The sequence below is a fragment of the Melanaphis sacchari genome, unplaced genomic scaffold (assembly GCF_002803265.2).
Source record: "Melanaphis sacchari strain LSU unplaced genomic scaffold, SCAv2.0 Contig4_pilon_pilon, whole genome shotgun sequence".
In the NCBI taxonomy this organism is placed as follows: domain Eukaryota; kingdom Metazoa; phylum Arthropoda; class Insecta; order Hemiptera; family Aphididae; genus Melanaphis; species Melanaphis sacchari.
Genome location: NW_020271335.1, coordinates 7,401,179 through 7,421,359, shown reverse-complemented (window position 1 = coordinate 7,421,359; position 20,181 = coordinate 7,401,179). Strand labels below are relative to the sequence as shown.

The 20,181-nt window shown below is 30.4% G+C and overlaps 1 protein-coding gene across 5 annotated transcripts in view; it reads left to right on the top strand.

Moving 5' to 3' along the window:
* LOC112598719 (protein TANC2) overlaps nucleotides 1-7,198 on the top strand; it is a 189,061-nt gene extending 181,863 nt beyond the window's left edge. For 2 of the 5 annotated variants that reach the window (XM_025345288.1, XM_025345287.1), the window contains 14 exons: nucleotides 475-582; nucleotides 700-987; nucleotides 1,067-1,275; nucleotides 1,770-2,062; nucleotides 2,496-2,937; nucleotides 3,002-3,123; nucleotides 3,548-4,048; nucleotides 4,446-4,761; nucleotides 4,833-5,001; nucleotides 5,832-6,013; nucleotides 6,092-6,261; nucleotides 6,332-6,521; nucleotides 6,587-6,687; nucleotides 6,754-6,922. In XM_025345288.1, coding sequence (XP_025201073.1) covers nucleotides 475-582; nucleotides 700-987; nucleotides 1,067-1,275; nucleotides 1,770-2,062; nucleotides 2,496-2,937; nucleotides 3,002-3,123; nucleotides 3,548-4,048; nucleotides 4,446-4,761; nucleotides 4,833-5,001; nucleotides 5,832-6,013; nucleotides 6,092-6,261; nucleotides 6,332-6,521; nucleotides 6,587-6,687; nucleotides 6,754-6,922 — 3,260 coding nt within the window. Of the gene's footprint in view, nucleotides 1-474; nucleotides 583-699; nucleotides 988-1,066; nucleotides 1,276-1,769; nucleotides 2,063-2,495; nucleotides 2,938-3,001; nucleotides 3,124-3,547; nucleotides 4,049-4,445; nucleotides 4,762-4,832; nucleotides 5,002-5,831; nucleotides 6,014-6,091; nucleotides 6,262-6,331; nucleotides 6,522-6,586; nucleotides 6,688-6,753 lie in introns of all 5 variants that reach the window. The other 3 variants (XM_025345284.1, XM_025345285.1, XM_025345286.1) reach the window with 3 other exon arrangements.
* The last annotated feature ends 12,983 nt before the right edge of the window (nucleotides 7,199-20,181 follow it).

Below are 20,181 nucleotides of genomic sequence, written 5' to 3'. Positions count from 1 at the left end.
AATACATTTATTGATCCTCTCAGAATCCAAAAAAAAAACTTAATTCATATATTTTTACAAAACACACTAGTTTAAGTATTTCTTGTAAAATAATAATAATTGCAAAATTTGAAATTATTTTAACTATGATCTCCCTCGTGTTAGTAATAAATAATAATTATATAATTATGGATAGGAAAAAATAAAATCGAAACGTATTTGCAATATGTTATATTTCTATTGTTTTCAAAAATAAAGCGAATGTTCTTAAGTCTGAATAAATTTTTTACTAATATAATAAAGTAAATATAATACATAGGATGAAATTTTCTCGTACACTTTATATACTATGTTTGACGTTTATCGGAATTTTGAATTAAACTAGAACTATACATAATATACGTATAAATTATACCATTTTCATCTCGCTTCGGCTTTGTATTAACAGCGATTTTATATTGTTCGTGTGCGTTATTGTTTGTGTTTGTCCTGTAGCGTTGCAAGCGGGCTCTGTAGACGATTTGCGTTCGTTTAGAACGAGGCGACAGCCGACCAGGAGGTCCGCTAGGTCCGGGACAATTAAAGGACCTATTGATCCAAAAGGTATGGTATTTGGTGGTATTTTATTCGCTTACAAATTTAAAAATTAAATTTTTCGCATATGAAATAATTGTTGACGACGTTAACTCATCATTTTCCACTCGTCTTTCTTCCGCACAGTGCGATTTGCTCAGTACAGAACGTCTCCGCAGCAGCAGCAACAACAACAGCAGCAGCAGCATCAACAGCAACAAGTGCTGGTGCTGAAACCATTGTTCTTCGAGGTTCCCCAACAAGAGTCGGACCCGTTGTTCCTTGGCCGCGAGTGGCTAGTCCAGGACATCAGTAAAGCGATGCTGCACGCCCAGTCGTCGGGCGTTGTAGTGACTGGGCTGCCGGGCACGGGCAAAACGGCGTTCGTCCTGCAGCTCGTCGAGCACAGCTGTTTCGGCCGCCTGAAATCAAATGGTAAGCGCGGTTTTATCAATTGTCGTGTCCTGAGGTTACGCATCGTTTCTCTAAACTTTTCTCATCTCGTTGCTTCCAGTGTCCGACGTGAACGCGTCGCAAACCTCGATCATTTCCGAAGACCTCAAGTCCTTGGCATCGCGCGTGATCGCTTACCACTTTTGCCAAGCCGACAATAACAGCACGTGCCTTATACCCGAATTCGTACACTCGCTAGCAGCCCAGCTGTGCCAAGCGCCCCAGCTAAACATGTACCGTCAACACGTGCTGACAGAACTCAATCTTCAGGTGAGACGAAAAGAAAAACTAAAATCGATACGGTCCGTGATGGAAAACAAAAGTTGTATAATGCGTCTAAAGTTTTAAATTAATAAACATCTATCTATAATATATTTAATAGAGAATACATAAAAATGTAACAATTGTTATTATATATATTTTTTGCACGTCAGTAAGTAGTGAGTACTATCAAAAAACTAATAGCATTATGCGCCAACATACTACGCCTTTTTGTTTAAATTAATTTTAATCCATATTACATATTTATTATGTTTTAAATTGTACTTGAGGAATGATAATTAAAATAATTTAATTGACAAAAATTGTAAAAAATAAAATATTACAAATTGTTGTGTTGATATAGATTTTCTGGTGTACCGATTATGTCATACTTAATAATGAAATTAATGATCTAAAATTTATTTTAAACGCATTTTTAAAATTTAAATTTAATAAGATCCTTGCAATATATATATATATATTTACATTTTTATTTACTGCAGGATTCACTGTCGATGCGCGAGTGTATTGTGGACCCCGATGCGGCGTTTACAAGAGGTGTCCTGGAACCGTTGAACGCACTCAGTCGACTGGCCAATACAATCGGCACTGGTGGTCTAGTGATCGTCATCGATGGCTTGTGTGAAGCCGAATATCACCGGCCTGATCACGGAGACACGATTGCTTCGTTTTTAGTGAAGCACATGCCAAAGTTTCCAGCTTGGCTCAAAATCATCGCCACATTGAGAACTAACTTGGAAGACGCTTTACCATCGTTACCGTTGACGAAAATTTGGTAAGTCATCGCCTGACGTGATGTCTGTACTTAATAATAATGTGTGTATTAAATAATTCAATTTCTAAACGGATATAGCTATTATAATATATGAATTAACAATTTGTATGCCTACGCATTTTTGCGTACTTATGAATATTTTCGATTTTAAAGACATTTAAGTATTTTACAAGTGTTTTAGCAAACATATTCAAAATTTATAAATTAAACTAATACGTAGGCATTACAAGCGTTTCGGATAACGTATACACTTCAATGCTTTAATCGCACTGTAGTACATTTTTCAATTACTTTTTTAATTTATACTCGTATTAAATTTAAGGATTCTTCAATGTATTTAAATCCGATATCTACATGTATACAATAATATTATATCTGTAGATAAACTTTGAAACTGATATTATATTTTTATTGTTTGTATTATAAATTTTAGTGTGGACGTAAATTCGACGAACAAAGAAAATGTGATAAAAGACATGATGGAATACATCGGTTTCCGAGTTACCAACAGCGCCAGTATTCAGAATAATTTGATAGCCGGCACAACGGGACAGTTAAAGTTCTGCCAACACTTGCAAACCGCCAGCAATGGATCGTTTCTTTTCGCTAAACTCACTTTGGATCTGATCGAGAGAGGCCACCTGGTAGCCAAGTCCCAAAGCTTCAAGGTATTACCTGTTACATTGGCTCAAATATATCAGCTTCATTTCAACCTGAGGTTTCCGACGACTAGTTCGTTTGAAAAAGTCGCCGACATTTTGAGCGTTTGCCTCGCTGCGCTCTATCCGTTGACGATTTTGGAAATTTACTATTCGGTTAACTCGCTAAACGTCGACGAATTCATTTCGTGGGAATCGTTCTTGCAGAGGTTTAAGGTACATCAGAGACATACTTTTAAAAAAGAACACCAATTTTCAAATACTTTTTTTATTTTTACAGTTGATCTCGGGACTGCTCATAAAACGGCTAGACAATACTTATATGTTTTTCCACCCATCGTTCAGGGAATGGTTGATGAGACGCGATGACAGCGAATCGAAGAAATTTGTATGCGATTTAAGGTCAGTAATTGAATTGTTTTGTCATATTTATACATTATCGATATGCAATGTGGTTTGAATTTGCGTATTGAAATTACTTCGTTTTTGTTTAAAACATTAAACATTGAAAAAAAAAAACAAAAAAAATATTATCTAAACTCAATTATTGTAATTTATTTAGTAATAAAATAATAATTTATACTCCTCTTAAAATATAAATTAGTTTTTTTTTTACAAAACAAGCTGATGTGTTTTAAAATATAATATGTTTATTATAAGCACACTATATTTATAAGTATAAATAATATTTTTAATGATTTTAAAAGTGTTTTTATTTATTTTGCGCACATTTATGTATAATACTGTTTCCCTCAACTGAACTTATTTATTTTTATTTTTTACTTTAATTTTAATTTAATTTTAAATTTTTGTTTGAAAAACACAGAAATGGACATTTGGGAATCGCTCTCCGTTTTTCAAGACTACAGGCGCCGCTAGATAGCGAAAAGACCCTAGAACTGGGCCATCACATTCTGAAAGCTCACTTGTACAAAAACGTGTCATTGCAACCTTTGGACGGCGCGTCGTCCAGAGACCTTCAGGCAAATTGGCTGGCGTCTGTGTCGAGTAGTGTATCGTCTGCTTTGTGCTCGATGCGCAATACGTATGCTCCAAACGTTAAAGTGTCCCGGCTTCTGTTGCTCGCCGGCGCATCACCGGATGTCCGAACCGATATGCTGGGACGAGCACCAGCCATTTGCGTTTACGCTCACGAAGGCGTCTATGACATGGTGGCGGTGCTGTTGGAGTTTGGCGCCTCAGTGAACGTGTCTAATAGTCAGGGCCGAACTCCGCTGTGGATGGCCGCGAGTCGAGGTCATATCGACGTGGTTAAGCTGCTGATCGAAGCAGGAGCGTCGCCCGGACTGACGGATTCTGCTGGCAGGTGAGTCATTAAACAACTATGTATCTGAAATTAAAAAAGTCGTTGACGCGTGAAATTAAAATCAATATAGAAGTCGGAATACATAATAATTTAATATTTTTATTACGCAATATCGATTTATGATTTAAGGACTCATAACAAAAATTAAATTAAAAAAAAGCACCAAAGTTTATTGCACACCCCTATCAAGAAAGTTCATGAATTAAATTTTGAACATAACTAAATAAAAAATAACGATTAAAAACCGTTCGATTCAATTAAAACTGATAAAAAAAAAAATTGTTGTATTTGTAAATTTAACCGGGCCCTAGTTGTAGTAAAACTGACGTATTAGGTAAAACTGACGTATTAGGCTTTCACTTATCGCAGCTTATCCTAATTCACTTCCATGCAACAGGTGTCCTCTGGTCGAAGCCGCGAAAAACGGTCGTTTCAACGTGGTGGCGTTCCTGTCAGGATGCGAGTGGACCGTGACCGACCCTAGAACGGAGGTCGACCATGCGGATGCCTCGCAGCAGGCCCTGGTTCAGGCAGCCGGACGTGGGGTAGATGACGTTGTCGAATACCTGCTGGACGTAGCCGAAGTGACGGTGGACGGGCATGACAGCCTGTCGGGAGAGACGGCATTGACGCTGGCGTCGTCTAACGGTCACAAGTCCACCGCAGTGCTGTTGATTGACCGAGGCGCTCAGGTGTCGTGCGCCAACGTGAAGGTAATTATTAAGGCGGTCGACCGCCGCCACCACCGTTTACTTACAGCAGTATTTTTTTATATATTTTTTAGGGCATGAACGCTCTAGCGCTGGCTGCTCGTAACGGCCAATGGGCAGTGGTCGAGACCCTATTGCACAACGGAACACACGTCGACATGGTTGACTCCGAGCTGAGGACGCCGCTAATGATGGCCGCTTCCGAGGACCATTCCAGTATCGTTGAACTTCTCCTCGACAGTGGTAAGGACTTGTCTGTTCAGTATCAATGACCATTTTCACGAGTCGTATCATTACGGCAATGTACCGAATAAACTCAATAGTTTTGTGGTGTTAGGAGGAGAGTCGATTGATTCGATAGAAAACAAACGTATACATCTTGATGTTTATTACCAGTATTAATACTTTTGGAGGATGCTCTTTGAGAAATCAATGAACTACACAAATAACAATATCTCATTTTCTGCGTCGAATAATCGCAAATTGATGTTTTCAAAATTTCCGCACACTACAAAATGAACGGTGTTAAATAGAATGTTTTGTTTATACACTAAAAGTTTTCGAAAATTATGATTCAAAAGATTAGCATAATGAATTCTTAGTACCGTTTTTTCAAGACTTTTGTTATAACTATACTAATAAAATCTAACATAGTAAACTAACGAAATCAAGTATACAATAATTTAATGCGCGGGCTATGTATTATAAAAGTTATGTTAACAAAAAAAAAACAAACATTTTTGTACATTTATTTATAGTTAGAGTAATGTTTAAAGCTTATTTTTAAATTTCTACATAACATGCATGGTAGAATGGTACATTCATATAAATTTTATTATTTAAAATATGACTAATCGTTTTGTTTGGGGTGATTCTATATTTTTAGATTACAATAGAATTTTTTCCGTCTAAATTAAATATAATATTTAGTGTTGTATATTGTATACTTTAAATCTTGTTAATTTATTTATAATTGTTACTTTAATTTTATTATATAAGTATTAAACTTAAATAATAATGGGTCTAAATGTATCAGTTGGTAGTGTATTATATTTTAAATTAATTGTATGCAGGTGCTGATTTGAGTGCTGAAGATCGCCAAGGACAGACTTCGTTGAGTTGGGCTTGTCTCAAAGGAAGAGTAGCTATTGCCCAATATCTTCTAGATCGTGGAGCACCCATAGATCATGCAGATAAATCAGGAAAAACTGCTCTTGATTTGGCAACTTTAAATGGAAATCCGGCCTTAGTACAGGTACGTAAAATAAACAAAATAATTATCAGATATGCGAGTAATGTAAAAATGTTAAATATGTTTTTTTTTTCTTCTTAGCTCTTATTAGAAAGAGGAGCGTTGATTGAACATGTCGACCTTTATGGAATGCGTCCTTTAGATAGAGCAATCAGCTGTAGAAATGTACCAGTGGTGCAGAACTTCTTGAGAAGAGGTGCAAAGCTTGGTCCTACAACATGGAATATGGCATCAGGAAAACCAGATATAATGTAAACATAATTTTTTTTTTCATGTGTTCTCTTATAAATGCATTTATTGACTACAAAAATTATTTTGTAGGTTGGTTTTGCTCAACAAGCTTTTGGAAGATGGAAATACATTATACAGAAAAGGAAGATTAAAGGAGGCCGCTTACAGATATACATATGCTCTAAACAAATTCCCACCAGAACACGAACTGGACTCTACTTTCAAACAACTTCAAATTAATTTTTATTTAAACACTTCGCGCTGTAAAAGAAAGTTGAATGTAAGTATATCGTTTTTCTAACATTTATGCATAATCAAGACCTTAAGACAAAATTGTTATTGTAGGAAGTCCACGAGTCTATAGAGTTTGCAGAAAAAGTACTGAAGCTGAAAACAACATCCTTTGAAGCATATTACGCCAGGGCCAAAGCTCTAAAAGACCTGAGGTATGAGACTACAAAAGAACAATTAAGTAAAATGTAAAATTATAATGATTTTTTTTCTTTTTACAGGAGATATGATGATGCGTTAACAGATATTCAAGAAGCTGTGAGACTAGTACCGTCTGGAAATTCTGACATTAGACATGTTCTATTCAGACTCAAGGATGACATACAGAGCAAATTGGCTTTGGACCATGCTGGACTCAATCAAGAGATTGCTGGACCTTCCTACCTCTGAATCTACAAGACAATGTTCCTAATGACAACATAGATAATTATTTCCTAGCAATTTATTTATTTATTTTTTGATAACTGTGGTTTTCCACGGTTATTTTTAAAAGAGTTATTTAGAAACGAATTGACATGTACGTACTTAATGATAGGTTAGCTAGTTAATAATCAGAGTAAAAAAAAATTATATTGCATTAAATAAAATAAAAAATATTTAATGAGACATTGATAGTGTGTACAACCAATAATTTGATATTATGTATGACAACAATTATTATTATGATTATACTGTTTTTAAATCTAAAAATGATATTGTGCATCTCACAATTTTTTTTTATTAATACACAATTTATTGATATTGTTCCTGTTTTTTTTTTTTTGTTAATTTACTAATTTATGTAATGTGATGTTTATTTCAATGTGAAATATTGTGATTATAGAAAAACGGAAGTTTTGACTAATCAATGAAATTTACGTGCAATCATGTTACTAATTTTATTTATTTAGCTTGTTTTTTTTTTTTTTTGGTTTTATAGAGATAGTTTTATTTCTATATTATACCGTTATAAAAGTACCTATTTAGTTTAGCTAGATGTTATTTTTGTCACAATTTTTTTTTTTAATAGACTTTGATTTGTTTTAAATGAATTTAATAATTTATATATTTTTTAATATAATAATAAATGAAAATAATAAAATTGTTAGTTAAAACTTAAAAAATATAAAATTTTTGTTTTTCAATATTTTAACATTTGTTATTTTTTTGTTTATATACTTCTAATAAAATACTAAACGATTGGTGTTTTACATGTGATTATTATGATCTCTAAATTTTATAATATTAGCTCGATATTGTACTGGTTTTGTACTGGTTTTAAAATGTAATAGGCAAAACATAGATTAACTTGGGTCTTAAATGGATGCGAGTGTAATTTGTTATTTATCTCTATCCACTATCTACTTCTAACACATACAAAAGCTTTTAATTAAACTAATCAAAGTTTTTTTTTTTTTTATTAGACTAAAGTGTAGAAATAAGGTTAGGTAATAATAAATAAGGTTATATATTTTATGTGCTATGCACTTCAGTGTTCAGAACGTTTGAAGAATTATAACCCATTGAAATTGACATTTAATTAATACATAAATTGTTTTATTAATTTAAATACTAACGTTTGTTTATTTGTAAAGTGATTATCAATTATTTAGGTACTTTTAAAACACTTTGCTTGTTCATATTGAATAAAGAGTATGATGAGTGTTAAATTTGAAAAATAATTTTATTCTAATGAGTGTTGGTAAAATAAATGTTTTGACGTTATTTCCATGAAAAACAGTTTGTATGTAATGTATGTTTTTACAATTTTAAATATATTTTTCACACAAGTGTTTTTAACAAATTCTTTGTTGGTGTTCAAATAAGTTTTGTGTAATCGTCGCGATATGAATCTCTTATTAACGATACATCATGCTGTATATCGAATTTTAAAAATAAATTTTTGGCTAGGTATTTTGATACTTACCTAACAAAAGAATAGACAGCTAAAAATGTCAATAACTTTAAAAGAATTTCAATTACATATTAAATATTCGTTTCCTTTTTTTTTTTATGTTGCTTTGCTTTTGCTTTTCCTCTCACCATTTAAAAGTATTTTTTCCATTTCAAAGGAATTGTTTCTGTTACATAAAAATGTATAATAAAATGTAATTTTCTAGTCTGCCAAAAAAAAAAAAAAAAAAAAAAATACTAAATCAGACTATCCAATTATAATAAACTCTTGTCGACGTAATACATTCGATTGTTGTTTACACATTCTTAATTCAAATGCATGTAAAAAAATAAAAATAAATCCTCCATCGGTTTACAGCACCGATAATAAAAATAATATATTTTTTATTTAAACCTTTTTATGTTCGTCGCTTTTCAACGACTTTTTTCTCGGTATTCGTTTGACGCACGTTCATGTGTGGTCAAAGAAGTGGATGATTTATCTAAGTTTAATTATTTTCCCCCGCTAGAAACGTTATCAAACGTATTCTATACTAAATAAATTCCTATTAAACGTCGCATCTCTATTCAAATACAATTTAAACCTGTGTTGTTGTGTATTTTTTATATTATGTCTCCGTGTAAGGGATTTTTATTTCACTCTTTGAGTAAAATATGACGCTATACACATATTATCGTTTCGGTAGCAATGTATGTCTCTGAAGACGTGTATGTACAGTAATTAGTAAGTCTCGTTTAACGTTGAGGTTATGTTCCTAGAAAACACGACGTTAATTGAAAAAACACTTTTTAGTTTTTACATGCACTTTATTATGATGGGTTCCAGCCAATAAATAACAATATACATATTTTTTATAACTGCACGATTTAATTGTTTGTATTAAATCATGTTAGATTACACATTTATCATACTAAAAATTAACGAATAATTATGGTTAGTTAAGTAGGTACGCATTTTAAATTTATTTTTTAAAAAATGTAAAACGATTACTGAGTACATATTACCAAAAATAAATAAAAACAGTATTTATATACATGTGATAGGTATATCGATCATGACGATAACAGTATTTTATCTGAAAAAGGTCGACGAAATTAAATTACTTATTGTTACGATTTATACAAGATATACATATAAATACGTCTAACAAAAATTTGATGAACACATATATTACAAACGCCGTCAAAACGAGGACTTACTGTATATGTGAAACGCTGCAGGTGAGTAATTAAACTCTACGAATTAGATCCAAATTTTATTTTTGGCATAAAAAAACGTGGTTTTATCGTGCATCGTTAATTACGCGAGTGAAATAAAAGCGTTCGGATCTTTTTTCGTTCTCTAATACTGCAACGATATTTTTCCACCCTTCATCCATTCGCATTTCGTTCGTTTACGAGCCAATATAATTAATGTGTTTCGATATTTTTTTTTTTTTTGTGGAATAGGCTGTTAGTTTTTTTTTTTACGAACGCCGATCGATCGGTCTACGTTTTGTATATTCGGAGTCGTTCGTTATAAGCGTTTCTAAAAAAAAAAAAAAAATAATAATACGCATATTCACACACGACAGTAATAACTAATAACCAGTAAGAGAATATTTGATAAGTTAAAGTTAAAATAAAAAATCTCTATTTTTGAATGAATTGCAAGGAATATGTTTATCTAATAAGTTTTTATCCGATTTCTTAGTTTATTATTTTATTATGCATAGGCTATTCTGAATTTAGGGTAGCTGTTTATCTATAATAATTAAGAGATTAAAATATTAATGTATAATTATATTATTAAAAATTATTTCGTAGGAACTTAATTTTTACTACCATGGTTAGTCTAAATGAATTGAAGAACAAATAAGAGCTGAGGTTGTACTCTTTAAAAAATCGTTGGAAGGGATGGTTGACTTTCAAATTTCGATAGTAAGCTTGCAAGCTCTTGCTAATTACTTACAGAATTATGGTACAATATAAAACAGGGACGTACTTATAAAAGATTCTCTTGAAAACACGTTTTTAGTACTTTTGTAAATTTTATAATTAATAATAATCCCTTAAAAATTGTGTATAATATTTTTAATGCTGGTACCTGGTATCCCAGCCAAAAATAATCTTTCATCATAAAATAAAATCAGGTAGGTATAGCTATTGCAACTTTTTAACTTCAGTTACCTACTCTGAGTAAGGAATTCCGGTTACGAAGCGACGGTTTGGTCTGATTTTAATTTTGTTGTTATTATTTTGTAATTTCATTGATTAAAACATAGACATAAATAAATATATGCTTAATCAACGGTAATTTCACTCACAACTCACAAGATAACAAAGTTAAAAGTAACAACTATATTATTATACTGTTATATAGGGTTTAAAAAAAAGGCATGGGAGGGAATCTATGCACCATATCGCCCCTTCATAAATACGCAACTGTATTTATAAAACTTGTTTCAAAAATAGTGTAAGCGCCAACTTTATGGCGGTCAATATACATCAACACACTACTATATAAATATAAATTTGTATACGACGATGACGCAAAAACGTTGAAAAAAAAATGAAATTTATCATCTTTATCATCAGTGCGAGTTTGCGAAATTATAATAATATTCTGTTTGTATATGAATTACTAAACGGTAATGTAATGTGCGGTGTGTCTTGAATAATCATTAAACAAGATAAATTTTCGTATTCTACCCGTGAACACTTGTACTAATTTTACTTTCTATATAACAAAATGTAAACAAAATGTTGTCTCAAGACTTAAATAGCTTAATACAAAATAATAAACCATATTTTAAATTATTGTAATAGTCATTTGAATAATTATGATGACTTTTTTAATATTCATTTGTTAATCCAATAAATTATACTTAGTTTGTTTATCGAGTTGTATAACATAATTAAAATTTTAATTAATGCTCTGTCTTACACATTAGGCATTATGAATTAAATAAATACATAAATAATTATCGTTCACGCTTTCCACGGACGTACGTTTCGTGTTGGTTGACATTGGTAATACGGGTTCGGGGTTCAATGGTTATAAGTTGAATAACGTTATGCAGAAAGCAACCATCCCACAATCTAATGAAAAACGAGGTTTTAGTAGAACCAGATAGAGAATTTCAATTTACGTATTCTGCAAAATACAACCAAACCAACATTGAAGTGTAACGCTATCTATCAATATTTCAAAAACTAACTGAATGATTATATCGATAAAAATTAATGCATAATACATCCATGACGCGTGGTTTTGTAATGGAGGTATGACTGATAATAATACTAATATAATATCAATCCAAGTGGCTTGGTCGTTTTCTGTAAAAACTGATAATCATTATTTTATTATCAATGGATTGTTTTAAATATTAAAATTTTAATATTTTATTCTTTATTATGACGATTTTATTCGTTATTTGTTATTCTAATAATTTATAAGTAAGATTTCAAGTGTATTATTATATCTTGTTACTCACATACCATGGAAGTAAACAGAACTAAAAGGGCCAGTCGAATGGTAAAGTTAGTTCAAAATATAGCAACAACAGATATTGAAACAAATAACTCAAAGACTGAGATAAACGTTACTATTTAAGTTTAAGAAATCGATTGCATCAATAGAACCAACTCCTCCACATCCATCATTATCTCAAGGCCCGATCAAATGGGACGAATTTTCCGAAATTATGCAAAACACAACCTACCTTAATATATCCCTTAAAAATAAGGATGATATAGAAAGCGCTGCTCAAAATCTTGTAACGTCAATTCAATCTGCTATATTTAAATCCTCACACCCAAAAACACCATTTACTCTAAAAAGAACAGAACCCCCACCTGTTCACTTTCAAGGTACTCAAATACCATCATCTTCAAATGTCAAATATCTTGGAATTATCATTGATAAAAGATTAACCTGGGGCCTACACCTTAAACAAAAAAGAAAAACACTCAACAGCCGCCTTCACCTACTTCGTCCGATCTTAAAGTCAAAACTACCAGTGCACACCAAACTTATAATGTACAAATCTCTCTTGCGTCCAATATGGGCATATGCAATCCAAATTTGGGGCTGTGCTAAGCCGTCCCAAATTCGCACAATACAAGCATTCCAGTCCATTACCCTCCGTATAACAACGTCTGCTCCTTGGTTTGTTTCCAACTCTTCTCTACACTCTGACCTAAAAATTGAGTCAGTTGACCAACTAGCCACCAAATACTACAGATCCTTCTACTTCAACTACCTTCCCATACTAACCCATTAATATCGCAAATCTCATCTACCCAACCCATAAACCCCACCCACAGACTCAAAAGAAAATATTGCAGAGATTTGTTAATCTAAAATAAACGCACGTTGGGTTCCAGCACTGGTTGGCCTCCCTCTTCAAATTATTCAAGTTAAATATTGTACATAAATTATCCAATTTACTTATTGTGATGTAAACACAGATTGTAAATATCTTTTTCTAAATAAAAAAAAAAAAAAAAGTTTAAGAAATTATGTTTGATGAATAAAATTGTTAACTACCAAAGTGAGTCACATAAGTGTATTTTATTAAAGATTAAAAAATATGTTATAGCATGCATTGAAAACAACCAACCATACCACATTTTTACATTAATCATAAAACAACCAACCGACATAAAGCAACCATACCACATTTTTACATTTATCATAAGACAACCAACCACAAATATTAAAATAATAGTGAGTATTGATTGTATTAGGAATATATTAGTAAGTCATTAAAATAATAAATACATTCAATTAATAAGATATTTTGGTTTTAAATCATATGAGCTGTAAACAAATTTAAAAAAGATGTTATTCTAAAACATCAATTATATCCATATAGAACATTAGTGGGATGGTTGCTTTCTGTATAACGCCATTCAGTTATAACTTATAAACTATATGATAACCGATGTAATTACGTAAGTTTAATTGTATTATAAAACTAGATGCAACTATATGGTAACGTTGTTTATCGTGATATTTTATTTTTATTTCATAACAGAACGAGCCGTGGCCCAAAGTTCAGTAATATAATAAAACTATAAATAGTTTGAAGGCAGTCTTAACTGTTGGTTTGTAAAATCCAAATAAGACATCGATAAAATTGTTAGGTGAACGCCAACGATACATACGAATGGCACGTTTATTGATAATTTTTCACTAATAAAATGTATCATTTTTGTCGTGACGGCGTAAAATATATTTTATCGTAATTTATTCAAAGCTCACCAATTCGCATTTTATAATAACCAAATAATGTATATAACAATAAATTTATAATAACAAGTGATTTTCCAGTGTTAAACGTGCACCGAATTCTGACGGACAACATTAGAACTACCCCACTGAAACAATATGTTTCGAGGTTTCTGCACAGCGCTCTACATACGTATTTAATATTTATCGGATACATCAGATACTAAAAATTCAAATTTTTCATTTAAATAGTCACTGAAATATGCCACAATAGTTTAAAAAAAAATCTATTCTAAAAGTCAAATTGTACTCGAACTACAATTTGTACTCAGTTTTTTTTTTATCAATTACAATTAATTTATGATAATTATTGTATCGTAATCGTTGAAAATTAAAATATTTTTATTCGGCTTACACTAGAAATAATATTAAGGTGCATATTACATAGAGTCGACAGTGTTTTTGCCAGGCCCATGCATAATTCAACACTTATCTATAATAATTGTTTTAAGTGAGTTTTAAAAATATATTCAACCATATAAATCGCACCTATAGCTACCGCTATAAAATGTAAATTTACAATCTGAACCTGAAAGTAAAGTTATAATTCAAATTTCTGATAGTTTTATAGGTAGTCGTAATAATATTTATTTTATTACAATATGCTTGGTTGACCTCGACATTTTAATTATTCAATTGTAATGTGTTTAAATATCATTTTAATCAATACTGAATATATAATTAATCAAATGAATCGTTTAAAAATAATATTAAGAACACTATTAAGATTTCAGGTACGACTTTCAATAAAGTTGAAATATAATTATATAGCTGTTTAAAATATTGAATCGTGCAGCAAGATAAAGAAATATGTTTTTTTTTTCCAATGGGTTAATATAAAAACCAAGGTTGTTGAAATAAAAAATAATACAATTTTCTCAGATTATTTCCTTAATCATTCGCTAAATATTGTACATATTACTAATATTGCCATTTGCTAGATACTAAAAAAAATATCATTTTATAGATTCAATATTCTATGCAATATTAGATACCTAATCGATTTGTACTTATTTAATCCATTTATTGAAACTTATGAAAATCGATAATAATTTAGTTTATAGTTATTTTGTACTCAGTTTAGATAATAATTAAATACCTCAAGAACTTAACCCTTCCAAACAATTTGATGTTGTTCTACAAGTTATTGCTTATTAACTATTATGAATGAACCATCACTATTATATGAATGGCATAAAACTAAAATATTTTACCACATAAACTCGCCTATAATATTTGTATATACTTACATAAGTATATTAATATTATCATTTACATTATTCTCCATTTACTACGAAAATTACTCTCTCTTTACATTGAAGTATAATACTTATATCTATAATGTCATGTTTAAATGAGATAAATATTTATTTATATTGTTTAATTGCTATGAGATATCACTGAAATGTCATTAAAAATTCAACAAAAATATTTTATTAATAAAATTAATCGTTTCTGTATTGATAACATTTTCAAATGCATAATGAAATTAATCTTAAAAATATTACTTTCATAATGTATTTGAAGTTTAAAAAATCATATAACAAATGTTTTTGAGTGACCGTTAAACGGTGATCATAAACAATTCAACAAATGATCGTCAAAATGCATATAAATTGCGTACTAAATTATGGTGTCGTAAAACCTATGAACACATAATTTTTAAAAATGGGTGGGACTTATATTACATCATCTTAATCCTAGCCCGTATTTTTCTTCGATTATTGGAAAACTAAGATCGTACAAAGTACATACTGAATATTGATGAAGAAAATGTTCAAAAATTATGATTGGGTGTGGTCGGGGTGATGTATATCACACACGGCGTTTAGTATAGGCATTTCAAGTACATCGCTGTCAAGGCTCTATTTTACGAGTATCTCGTATACTATTACGCCAATTATTTCGCATTGTACTGTTTTTGAGATCAAAATTTCACGTGCTGAAACCTCTTTGTATTGTTTTATTATAATATTATTATTTAGTAGGTACTTATGTTTCACTTTTAAATATTGATTTTCGTAAAAAACAACAAACGTTTGAGATCAAATGTTTCGTTTTATTAATTAATCGGGTCAACAATAATATCTTACCAACGAAATGTATAGCGAACGAATCGTTTGAAAATCGACGATTTTCCCGTCATTACGTCTTTCGCGCATTATTTTTGAAGCCATTTCCGCCCACATACATACACGCGCGCGTGTTCTTGTTGGTTCGTTCATTCGTTCACACGCTGCCTAAAGATATCAGTACAGAACTATTGATTTTTGAGGGACTTCGGAAACCATATAAATAATTGGTTTTATTTTATATTTTTGATACAAAGTAAATTGTAAAAATATTGTAAATGCATTGATTTAGTACATTTTTTAACCGTGAATTCAAATCGTCTACAATTTCACCGACATTAAAGTATATACAGCAGTCTGTATGCGTCGATCCCAGTATTATACGTATGTCCAATTGATAATATTTTTAATATTATTGTCATTTAAATCGAACAAAATGTTTACTTTTACAATAATTAATAATTTTTGTAAACAAATATAGACTGTGGTACGCAGAAGATCAAAGAGTAATATAGAAAATAGGTAAATTAAGACACAGATACATATTACATTAAAAATAATCATAATATTTAACTGAATTTGCACACTAAATAATTTTTTTAAAGTCATTTAATAATTGGTGGTCGACCTACAATATGTATATTCATATAAATTCCACAAAAAAAAGTTTGAGAATTGTTGAATAAACGGTGTCGATATTGAAATTCGAATTAATTGTTAAGTACCAAGTGACTGTAAGATTGGTGTGTGATTAGTATACTAAATTGTTGAATATGTAATAACAATGAAAAGACATGGACTTAAAATATTTAGTTGTATATAAATTATTCAAAAAAATAAATATTTTAAAAATTTTAGACATTTCTTGAGTAACAATTACTAATATATTATTATATAGGCGATTAACATATTTTTATTATTATATCATTTATAATTATTATGTATTATAAAAAATCCGTTTAAGCTATTTTTTTTATTTATGATTGTGTTCGTTGTTCGTATTAGCACACACGATGCACAGAAATACTGATAAATTATTCGTTCGAATTTCGATTTCGATAAATATCAAAATTTTCCAAAAAGTCATTAGCTATAATATTTCTGTCTCGATATTATAAAACATGAATCTTAATTGAATTACTTCACATCTTAAAACGCACTCAAAATCTGAAATGGAAACAAGCATACTTGATAAGTTGTCCTACATATGTTAATAATTTGATTTTGTTTTGGTCTTTTTAAACATTGCGTAACCACCACTTAAAACCGACTAGGAAAGGGAACTATTATAACGGAGCAGCATCACTAATATACGTAAAGCACTCTTAAGTTTTGTTGCATATATTATTAATTATATTGTATCAGGTTTTTTCGCTACTATGGTAATTATACACGATATTATTATTATTATACTCGTATATTGTATTTTTTAAAAACAAAAATGTTAATTATGATCACAGTAAGAACACCATATAAACTTTTTCCGAGTATCACTTTGCGGTAACACATTGCTATAACAAACATTTGGCATTTAAAATAATATATAAAACCATATGGATATTATTATGTTGACCAACTTTTAACAAAATATCATTTATGCGCTATTCAATATTTACGACTGTCAAATAATAATATAATACAACACACAGCGAACACCGTGGTTAGTGTATAATAATATAATCACAGTACAACAATAATATAAATAATAATTATCGTTTTTGTTGTCGTCCTAACGACGATTACATTTTTTAAAGCTTTACTGTGCGTATATTAGTGTATCTATATGACAAGTCATGTTATTGTTGTCGTTGTCAAGTGTATATCAACGATTAAACTTTTAATTGCGCTTCTGGCACTAATACCTCTAATGTACACACACACACAATATATAGGTAATGCGAGCGTAAAATACGTTCAACCGTAATTTAAATATTAACAAACGTCTTATCTACGCGTTATAACGTAATTTAACATCGCTTAAACATCGTTATTTAAGAGAAAAATATGCGGTCGTAGGTATTTGTCGGAAATGACTAATTGCATACATACATATATATATTAACGTAGCTCAAAAGGTCAATATCGAGTAGGAACATGCTACTATTGTAATTTATTATAATTGTGTGCATAATAATTAATAATAATATATAACAAATTATTATGACTATACTTTGTAGTGTTGTAAATATTTATACAAACACTCATGGACTGCGCTCGCAGTGAGAATTCTCATTTGACATATCTCATGCTAATATATATGAAAATAATGACTAATTTGAAAGCTATATAGTGTGAAAATTTTAGAACGGTACTTTTAAATATTATACTATGTATGACACATACCACACTATAAGCGACGGAAGCGATAGATTAGATTAAAAAAGTTGCTCTAAAAATTTCGACAACATCTTAAAGTATATAATTCATTTTATTGAATTTCTAATTATTAATTATAAGTTATAACTCGTCGTATATAGTGCAACAGTATTCATACGATGTTACCGGCACTAACGTAAAATTATTATGGTTCGAAGATAGTTTTTTTTAAACATTTTATCTGAATTAGCGGCGTCACGTTGACATTTTTATGTAAACGAACTTAAGTCGTCTACAATATTTAGATATTTTATCCTCTCAGATATGCGTGTCAAATGTTAAATTTCAACAAACAAAATCCTGACCACCTCCTGTCTATATATTATGTAGCGTATAGGTATTACACTGTACATCGTACTTTAAGTACGTTTCATTAAATGATATGCATATAGCTAAAATAATCGAACGAAATAAAATAGCAAAACAAACAAAGTGTAATGCGACGAAGATGAAGTTCCACTTGACATTCATACCGGATCACTCCGAAACCGACTACGTATTATATTTGTTTTTTATAATAACGTGATTCTAAATTATTATTATTATTACTCGATTCAGCGAAACGTTCAATAATCGCGCCGAGGAAAAGTTTTCGGGCTTTTGTAACAAATATTGATTTCGGTTCGTGGTTATAGGTTCAGAGTATTGTTGTCCGTCGTAAAAACCGTGCAGAGCTATTCGAATTCACCCATAATATTCATAATGTATTGATAATTCGGAATTTTTTGCAAGCCCAGTTATCGTCGTCTATTAAATCTAATTGGTTAAAGCGTCCGAATCGATTATAATACATATTAAAATTCCATTATGTGCCATACTTATGAAACCCAACGAGGACTACAATAAACGAAAGAATGTATGAAAAATAATAAATATATCTTGAATACAATAAGGATCGAAAACAATTGATAAAACGTATTATCATAGTAAAATGTGAAAGGTGTATAACGACAGCGATGCGCAATTAATTGATGGGCGTAATAGTTGCATCAACCTGCAAACGTTTGATTTAATGTGATGTAGCAATTGTATCATAAAGAGTTCATTAAGTATATTATATTATTATATAATATTATCCCGAGCGCAAAGTTTAATATTTAAGCACGTAGCCTTTGAACCGATTGGCATTCCATATTATAGTTTGATAGAAACGTACAACGTACATTATACAGGATGATTTCTCAAACATTCTTACCCCCACCTACAATTTATCTTAAAATTATACATTTATTTAAATTCTGTTTTTGAAACTTTTAAATTTTCCAGGTTTTCAATAACTTAAATTTGTTGTGTCACATTCAAATTCAATTATTTACTTGCAAAATTAATGGTTTTCGTTTGAAAAAAAAAATTAAGTAGATCGTCTCAATACATTCCTTAAACATGCCATAAAAATCCAAGTGTAATAATAATTAAAATATTGTCTTTATTAATGATTTACATATACATATAATACGATATATTATTATTGTTATTAAGTAGATACATATATTAAAAAATGTTAAAAATTAAAATTTAAATAAATACATAATCAAATGGTAACATGAGAAGATCATGTTTACAGTGAATCGCTCTGTATATACACGTATCTCTGTGTGTGATGGGTACAATGCCGAGTGGCAATCAATGAAGATAATATAATTATTTGATTATGGTCCGTGAAATATGCTTAGAATTGCTTATCCTAGAATCGGGTTCGTTGATCTTTCTCCAATACGATTATGTAAGATGTGTGTAAGTGCTTGATGGTATTGGATGTTTCACACGTTTTAAAAAACGAACAAAACTACGGACGCATACCTGTGACTCGCTCAGACATTGTTGAATTTATAGTATTTTATTTCTATTATAATTTCAGCAGTCGGCGTCTAAAGTTTTTTAAAACTGTGGATTTCAGTGCACTACGATTCTATTACATCATAATGATAATTGTTTGAATAAAATAACTCATTAGTCATTATTATTCGTGCTTTTGTTTAACTATCAATATAGATATAGATATAGATATAGATATAGATATAGATATAGATATA